Source organism: Pteropus vampyrus, unplaced genomic scaffold (assembly GCF_000151845.1).
Source record: "Pteropus vampyrus isolate Shadow unplaced genomic scaffold, Pvam_2.0 Scaffold117, whole genome shotgun sequence".
Lineage (NCBI taxonomy): Eukaryota > Metazoa > Chordata > Mammalia > Chiroptera > Pteropodidae > Pteropus > Pteropus vampyrus.
The window spans coordinates 1,878,531-1,887,941 of NW_011888898.1; the positions used below are offsets into that span (position 1 = coordinate 1,878,531).

Genomic DNA, 9,411 nt, shown 5'->3' on the forward strand with positions numbered 1-9,411 from the left:
TTGCAGAAGGGTTGGGGGTTGAAGAAAAGCGGAGGGAGGAACGGAGCACGCAGAATTGCGGAGCTCTCCTGCCTTGGCTGCTGTCAGTGGCTGATATTGGAGGGGCTGGGATGCAGAGGTAAAAGGCTTGAACTTAAGTCCATGATTATTGAATCATCGTAGGGATGGGATGCAACGTGAGTCATTCTTTTGTGAGAGTCACCGCACACTGCTGAGCAGAAGGACCAATCAGGAAAGACATAAGGCAGGAGAAGTAGGGAAAGGCAACGTCTCCCTCCACCTGTGTCGGTCCCTTCCTCTCAGGAGGATGGAGTAAATGGTCTGGGGGGGGGGTGTGTGTATTCGTTTCCCAGGCATATATCAGCACATATCATTTTTATTAAAATATTCTGTAATAAATTGCATATCTTTTAGCTTTATGGTTTTGTTTTCCCTCTCACTTCAGCTCTTGGATCTGCCGGCGTGTGACCTTATTTTTTTACTGCTACGGGTCCATCGTGCGTGCAGGGTGTCCCTCCATGCTGGGCCTCTGGCATTTCTAGGTTTTGCTTTCTCTAAAGTGGCGCTGTGAGCATCTCTGTGAGCGTCTCTTGTGTATTTCCTGTTGCTTGCCAGTCCCCATGTTTGTGCAGGACTCGTCCCTCCAGGGAGACTGGCCAGGCGAGAGGATCTGAGCTCTCCATCCAAAGAGAACGTGCCACATTGCTTGTCTTTGACATAGTCCCGTTTCTCTTCCAGACAGAAGCATCCCTGTGGCTGGAGATGTGGTCAGACTTCCTTGAGCTAGTCTGTCTTTGTATTCTTTCTGGCTTTAGATTTTACATTTTCCCAGTAAAAAATAAATAAATAAAATTTTAAAAAAAAACAATAAATCTAGCCACTTCAGTGTTTTTCAAACAAAGAGTGAAAGTTCCCTTTCGTACCTCACTTCCACTTTTTCCCCTCTCTACATCCGCCCCCAGGCAGCTGTGCTTCACGATTTGGGTCCCATCGTTCTAGACCTGCTGTCTAACGTGGTAGGCGCTGGATACATATGGCGGTTTAACTAAATTAAAAGACTACATTTAACTTTTACGTTTCGAGTACTCAGGAATTACAGGTGGCTAAGCAGCTGCTGCGTTTGACCGTGCGGATATAGAATATCTCCATCCTCACAGAGGTGTACAGCACGGTGCTGCTGTAGACCCGGATTCCCAGACTCGGGATGATTGACGTTTGGGGCTGGATCGTCCCCTGTGTGGGCTGTCCTGTGCGTTGCAGGATGCCAAGCAGCATTCCTGGCCTCTACGCCCTAGATGCCCATAGCACCTCCCTTTCCTGCACCGGCAGTGTGACCACCAGACATCTCTCCAGACATTGCCAAGTGTCCCTGAAGTGGGGGAGAGGGGTACAAACTCATGCCCCAGCCCCGCCCAGTGCCGTAGACTGTTACTTTTGTTTTCCTTTACATTTTCCCCGGATCTCCCCATTGTCAACACTGAGATCGCAGCTTCCTCCTGGACTCTGGGTTCAGGAAAGGTTGGTGCGTCACGCAGGCAAGTCACCAAATGTTTACTGAGTGCCTGCTCACTGGGCTGACACCCAGAGCAGCGAGGGCCAGCTCCTTGTTACACCCCAGAACTGCGGTTGCCTCGGCCCCTCCCCCCGTCATATTTGCTTTTCCCCGGCATTTCAGCCAGATCGTGTGAAGCCACTGCCCGCTCGGTCAGCAGGCTGTCCTCCATCAGAACCTTGGCTTTAGGGACAGGGCATAAGAAAATCCACTCTGCTTTTCCTTTGTTTACATGGTCTGAGCTAGAAGCAGTGTAAACGAAATTATTCCAGCCTTACATCGTAACCTAGTCGGATAGCTGTTGCTATCAACAGGTGAGAAAATTGTTTCATGTTTTCTTTTTTAATTGGGGAAAATAATCTGAGAAATATTATCTGCTGTTAATTGAATGCCCGTTATGTGCTCAGCATTGTCCTGTCGATGCCCTTCATGTATAAAATCCTTAACATTCATGATAATTCAGCAAGGCAGGTCTTATTGTCATTTCATAGAGAGGAAAAGAGGGATGGGCTCAGAAGATGAGTAGCTCAAAAGCACGTGGCCAGTGTGGAGCAGGGCTGGGATTTGCACCCAGGTCCGTCTGGCTCGAAAGCCGGCCTGCCTCACTCTAGTCACGTGGTCCTGCTGTTTTGAAACGGTGGCTCTTGCTTTTAACTTCTTTTTCAGCCTCTCCATTATTTCTCACTCTTAGGGATTCTGCCATGTAGCCCCATTTCTCCAGCCTGTCCAGAATGTGGGATAGGAGTTACTTTGTCCTGGCAAGTGACATCTCAGTTTGGTATTAAGAAGCAACAGTAGCAATCCATGACACCAGAGTGACGGCTGCCACAGCATAGCTCTGGGCATCCGCTCTGAGACCTTGAAGGGCTGAGGTCCACCTGCTAGGCAGCTGGGGTGTGGCGGCAGGTGCTAGGGGAAGGGAGATGCACAGGTTATAAATCCAGATGCGAGGGAGCCTGGCTGCCATCTCTTCTGTTTGGACAGATCGGTGAGGAACTTGGTCACTTGTAAATTTGCCACCAAACCCAAGGCTTCTTTTTGGAGGACCGTAGTTCCCCAAATAAGAGCAGGCCATGGTTCTAGGTGCTGCAGTGACAAAACTAAGTAACTCCTGGACAGGAACTAAGTCACATGGAGACCTGCAGCGAGACGCTCACTTCCTTTTTCAGTTTTCCTTCAGTATTGCGAACCCTGTCCGGGCTCACTCTTTAACAGCAGACACTCGCTAATGTCTTCCTAATAATGGGAAGCGGCCGGCCGTTTCAGGCTCAGAGCCACCGTATCCAGCGGGAGTTTAGCAGCATTGTTTTTTATTGCTTTGATTTTGATGTTTACCTTCTATGTATGGCAAGTGATGCTGGTTTTCCATTTACGAAAGCGATATCACGAACTTATCTTTTACAATAAGTTTGTGTAAATGGAATTCTCAACCCGGCTACTCCTGGCATTCGGGACCAGATCATTCTCTGTCTTGGGGACCGTCCTATGCCTTGCAGCATCGTCCAACCTCTTGTCATGTTGGAACGTTCGGTATCCAGACAGTCCCATCCATCGCCACTGGCCTCGTCGGGCTGTGGAGCACTAAAAGGTGGCTGGAGGAAGGAGGGACCAAGCTCTTTTAATCAATTTAAAAATAAAAAGCCACATGGACCAGCTACCATGTTGGACAGTGCAGCTCTAAAGTCCGAGTGGAGAGGTGAGGAGGATAGAATGCAGGCTTGACGGTATAGATTACACTCGCCAGAAACTGAGAATTGAAGACACGCAAAACCAATAGGACTGACTGTGTCTTTAAGGACGATCCAGCCATGTGACGAATGGGACTGGTCAGATGGGAGGTGGGGGTAGTGGTTGACAGGTACCCAACTAAAATGGGTTTGAGCAAAGTAAAAGAAAATGAATTTATCGACTCCTAAGACTGGAAGGCCAGGGAATGGACAGACTGTCATGGAGATTTTCTGCGTGTGTTTGCGTGCGCATCCTTTTGAGTTCATGTAGAGAACAGTGTGCTGGACATCTTTCAGCCCTTGCTTTTTGAGTATAGCTTGCAAATAGGGCCATTTAGTACAGACAGTTCTGTCTCATCCTTTAGAGATTGTTGGGGATTCCATTTTATGGGCGTTCCTTGTCTATTTAAGCCGCGCCCCCCCCACCCCCTCGATGAGCGGTCTTGTTTGTTTCCAGGCTTTTCCACCACAGTGCACGCCACAGTGACTGTCCTGCCGTGCTGGGTACGTGCACACATCTACAAATTAAGTAATGAACAGCCTAACCTGGTAGCTTGCTGTGTGGAACCTTCTCCTAAAACAAAACAGACAGAACTCATAAACCATCACTGTGGTTCTTCTAAATTCATTCTTCAGCTTTCATCAGAAACAGACAACTATTACAGGATTATTATAGGATGGGAGAGAATTGCCGGACCACAGAGGACTCAGTCATGACCACCAGGAAGGCTTCTGCAGACAGAAGGATGTACTTCCTGTCAAGTGAACTCTCTCTCCCTCTTCCTGCATTCATGTAATAATGTCCACCAAAGGCCAGCCTTGGTGATTTGCACCCAAGAGCAGGAATGGGGCCGGACTTCTCGAGGCTTCCGTGTGTGTCTCTGGCCTCTGGACAACTTAGGTGCCAACACAAGTGTGTTACTGGAAGCGAAACCATCCTTAACGGAGCCACACTCCACCCCGGGCACCAGCTCACTGGGATGAGGATGCTATTTTTAAGAAACAGCATCGGGTTTCATCATGGAAATTTTGAGTGTCTGAGAAGGCAGCTTGCTGGTTTGTCCAGGGACTGTGTTCGCTCAGCCTCATACCCCAGCACCCCACCGGGGTCTGCGTGGCCCGTAGTGGGGAGGGAAGAAGGAGAACCGTGGTTATGGGAGTCGGAATGGCCTTGTCTGGTTGGTTTCACTTCAGCCAGCACCGTCTCCAGGGGCTGGCGGGGCTGGGCACCTCCCTCCGGCCTGTGTGTGCTGGACAGCGAGTTATTTTCATCGCAGTGCTCATGAGGGCTTGTAATGCTCCAAACGCCTTGTCTCTGAGCTCTCCTAAAGGACAAGCTCCCTTTTTTGGGGGGCTGGGGGGACGTGGAGGGGGTCTCAGAGTGGGTTTATTTGGCCAGAGCTGGCCACATTTCCCTTGCCTCTTGAGTGTGACCTGAAAGTGGGCGTGCCCGATGAGCCACCCTGTGGGGGCACAGTCGCATTGGGGGCGGCACTTGGGGCCAGTCCGCCTACAGCTGGCACACTGGCCCGTCTCCAGGTTACGCTGCGCTCTGAGTCATTATTCTCTTTCTGGCTTGTCCCTCCAGTGCGTTGCTGAGAAACAGAGCCAGGATGGAGAGCAGAGTCTTCCTCTTCTCCTTGACATACTAATCTTGATATAACCAGCAACCTTGACCCCGGGGGGTGGTAAGAACACACTGGATTTAGAACAAGCTAGACGTGGTTGGTTTTCACGTCTTGGCAAACCTGGGTTCTTTATTCAGCTGTCCTGAGCTTTGTTCTCTCATGTGTAAAATGGATAAGTTATAACAGTACTGGGTGCTATATATTGATTTTTTGTTTCTTTTAACCTAAATTTTACTGTTTTAAAGGTAAATCCTACGTTTTGAAATAAGTAATTTGGGCTTGGGGACAAAGCATCTTTGATTTCAACCACAGCTTCTTAGAAGCCTCAGCTCCGTTTTCCCATATCGCTAAAGGATGAAGCCCCAGGTGTGGCTGTGGTCTTGACCCAGTGAAGATGCTATAGAGCAGCGGTCCCCAACCTTGTTGGCACCAGGGACGGGCGCTCCTATGAGAATCTAATGCCTGATGATCTGAGGTCGAGCCGAGGCGGTGATGCTGGCCCTGGGGAGCGGTCGCAAATGCAGATGACGCTTTGCTTACTCACTACTTACCTCCTGCTGTGCGGCCGGTTCCTAATGGGCCACAAACCAGTACCAGTCCACGGCCAGGGGAGCGGGAGTTGGGAACCCCTGCTTTAGAGAAAAATGTCCTGAGAAAAGGGACAGGTGTGGGCGTGGCCTTGATGGTGTGGGCGTGGCCTTGATGGTGTGGGCGTGTCTTTCCCACAGGTGCTGCGACTGGCTGAGATGCTGTGGTGGAGGGGAGCCCAGGCCCCGCACAGTCTGGTTGGGACACCCCGAGAAGAGAGACCAGAGGTACCCTCGAAATGTCATCAACAACCAGAAGTACAACTTCTTCACCTTTCTTCCTGGGGTACGTGCAGGCAGGGACCATACCCGTTTTTCCTTCCCACACCAAATGTATGCAATGGCTCCAGTCTTAGAAGACCGAGGTCCCCCTGGCAGATTTTGTGAATACCCCGTGTGTTTTCCGTGCCACCTGAGCCACTGGCTGTCCATGTTCCCTGGTCCTCAGTGCGTGGAGGGGGCTGTGTGCCGTCTACCAGGCTGTGAGGTTCCACCCAATTAGAATAACATCACATTTATTTGGTGCATTGGGACCTCAGAGTGAAAAGAGCATTATGGGATCCTAACATAACCAAAACAAGAAAAAAGAAAAATCAGCCATGCTTAAATTTTTCCTCTTATCATCACAAAATACATATTCAGGTATAAGGAAGTCGTGGGGTGGGGCGGCAGTAAGAGTGGAAAGAAAGAACAGGGAAATTTTAATCCTGCCATCCAGAGAGAGAGTTTCCGTTAATGTTTTTGCCGGTGCTCGTTACCGTTTCGCTTGGTATTTTAACCTGGAGTCACAGCATTTTCACATTAACGTTTACAAATCCAGGGACGTGGACTCCTCAAACCTTCCCCAACACACATACATGAAATACCGACTTTTATCCAACACGACCTCTAAACACACACCGATTAACTTTAGAAGCAGCAGTAGCGGCCAGTTCCAGTGAAGGAAATTAAAAAGAAAAAACATTACTGTGTTGTTTGCGTCGAGAGGTAATCCAGAAACACACATACATTATACTGTAGCTTCAGGTCAATTTGAATATTTTTTTTAAGGGTGGTTTTGACTACATTCATTGCTAGCTGGCTTCACCCCCTACCCCCACCCCACAAACAAAAGTGTAGTATCTTAAGTCAAGAAAAGTTTATTTTTTGCTCCTGGAAATTCTGATACAGACTAGGCCACTCTCTCCTACATCTGGTAGCTACGCTATCTGGAACACTTGGCCACCAACGTCTCTGTGACCAGGGAAGAGCAGGTGGCCGAACGGCTCTCAACTGCCTTAACCTTGAAGAGACGTGTCATCCCTGCTCGTTCAGTGGCCAGTGAGTCACGTGGTGTCAGACTCCCTGCGAGGGGCACGTGGGAGCAGCTGGAACTGTTGAACCCACCTGCTACACAGGATGGGATTCTACTGGATGTGGTTTATAGAGCTGAGATCTTACTGTGGAGATGACAAGTTATCCTGCTTTTTCGATCAGTCTTACAGCAAAAGCATTTTCCACTAAAACCTCTTCTTAGACAATACTCTGAGTCGTCTACCTGTACTTATAAAATAGTTTAGGAAATAAAACAGATACAGTTGACGCCCCCAGCGTGCCCTCCCCATTCCCAGAGGTAACCACTGTCTTGAATCTGGTGCTTACAGTTTCCATATGTATCATTATTTACATTTTTACTCTTACAGATTGTATTCTTATTACTTTTAGAACGGCTTACACTTTATGTGAAAAGTAGCATGTACGTTGCATTCTTCCGTAGGAAAGGTTTTCAAACATTGCTCGTCTCCCACTAAACCCGCCTCATCAGACAAGCCTTGAATGTCTCCTTCCTCTTCTCTCCACATTTCAGGTGCTGTTCAACCAGTTCAAGTACTTTTTCAACCTCTATTTCTTACTTCTCGCCTGCTCCCAGTTTGTTCCTGACATGAGACTCGGCGCGCTCTATACCTACTGGGTTCCACTGGTGAGTAAATCGGCGCTGTCTGTTCCGTGACCTCAGAGGTTTGGGAACAGACTTCTTTGTGTCGCCTGTGCATCTGGGATGGGACAGGGGCCTTTAAGGGAGAGGACGCTCTCAAGCCAACACATTGAGAGTCTCTAGGATTTTGAGGTCGAAGCTTTTATTTCCTGCATCCCCAGGATCAAACTATAATAAAGCTCATCTTGTGAGTCTTGCTCTTCGGTCATTCGTTATTTCGGCAAGTATTTGTCACCTGGTTTTAGACTCTGGGGATGCAGTGGCAGATGGGAAAGTCAAAGCCTCTGTCTTCGCGGATTGTGCCATTTGAATTGTTTTCTGAGATCACATTTTTTTTTGTTTTGTTTTGCGTAGAGTATTTTGGCGTGAAGTTTTGAAAAAGAAACAGATTCTGTGCCTTTGTGTGTCCGAAGTGACCAGAACACCCCTCCATTCCTTCCTTTGCCTCCTTTCCTTTCTTCCTTCCCTTCGGCAGGTGGTTATTGAGGACCTACTGTGTGCCAGGCACTGTGCTGGGTGCTGGGGGCACAGCAATGAACCAAACCAACAAATTCCTGCTCTTGTGGAGTTGATTTTCAGAGGGGATGGACAGTGAACAGGTTAATAAAATGGTTTCAAATTGTGAAAAGGGCTGTGAACGTAACAGAATGAGATCATAGGACAGATGGGGTGTCAAAGGCGCATTGAATGTTGGTTGAATGGATGAAGGTGGGGGGTGGGAGATGGCCATGAAAGGCCTTGTGAGGGGGAGAGGAGATGGAGGATGGGAGTATTCCGGCCGCAGGGAGCAGCCATGCAAAGGCTCTGTGGCGGGCACATGCGCAGAGCATTTGAAGAACAGAAAGAAGCCGGGTGTGCTTGGGGCGTGCAGAGGGCAGAACTGGTCTCCCGTTCTCCAGACAGAGACGTTATGTAATATAATTGCTGCTTATTTCTCATTAAGCCGGAGTCAGGGGGAACACTTGGAATCTCCGTTCACAAATACTGTTACATTTTTCATCGGGAGAAGATCGTTAAAGATTTAGACTCTCCTCAAAGAAACAGAAACAAACATCTTTATTGGTGGCAGGTGGGAGATGATAGGATTTGGTGCCTCGGCATCTGTGGAGCAGAGGGAGCCAGTTGCTAAGGGAGCCGTGGATGGGCATCCACACCGACATGCCACGTTATCAGACAAGTCATGACAGCAGCTCCAGCCCACAGAGGAGGTGGGGTTTTTAAAATTCCTTCCACACAAGCATCAAAGGTGCTTTGGGGATATGAGCGTAGTTCTTTCCTGCTCTGAGTCATCTGTGGGTGAGATGGTCGCTGGGAGCTGGATGGGACCTTCGTGGTGCATACATCCCTTGGATCACAGACGTTCCTGGCGGTGTGCCTGCACGCGTGTAGGAGATGTTGCAAACACAGGGCCTGGGCTGATGGAATCAAGCCTTGGGAGATGGGGAGCCCGTGTCCCATCCGAAAGCGGAGGTGCCACCCCGCGCCATCACGTGCAAACATGGACCTGGAGTTGCCAGACCCAAGAGTTACAGGCTTTATGGTTTTCCGCGAAATACCTTAATTTTATGTGAGTTTTTTAGTTCCATAACTGTTCACTGCATACTTACATAAAGTCAAACCATAAGTCACTTGTTTTTTTAAAAAAGTCTGTAACGTATATAAAATGTCATTTATCACACTTTTTAAATTGATCACCTTGTCGAAGTATAGTTATTTGAAAAGTAATACATTCACATGATTCAAGAAACAAAATAATGTCCCTACTAAAAAATCTCCTTCCTGTCCAGTTTTGCCCCCAAAACACTGTCATTCATTTCTCGTCTGCCCTTCCAGAGTTAACGAACAGCAGTAGAATGAATAAAAATTCTTGTCTTTTCCCTGCTTCCCTACACTCCTCTTTTGGAAAAAAAAAATGGTATACACAGTTCTGAATAGTCTTTCT

At 48.4% G+C, this 9,411-nt stretch overlaps 1 protein-coding gene across 1 annotated transcript in view; it reads left to right on the plus strand.

Annotated features, from left to right (window-relative positions):
- Positions 1-9,411, plus strand: part of ATP9A (ATPase phospholipid transporting 9A (putative)) — a 113,484-nt gene that overhangs the window by 10,026 nt on the left and 94,047 nt on the right. Inside the window, exons 2-3 of the mRNA XM_023534081.1 lie at positions 5,636-5,780; positions 7,341-7,454. Of these exons, the coding sequence (XP_023389849.1) occupies positions 5,636-5,780; positions 7,341-7,454 (259 nt within the window). The remainder of the gene's footprint in view (positions 1-5,635; positions 5,781-7,340; positions 7,455-9,411) is intronic.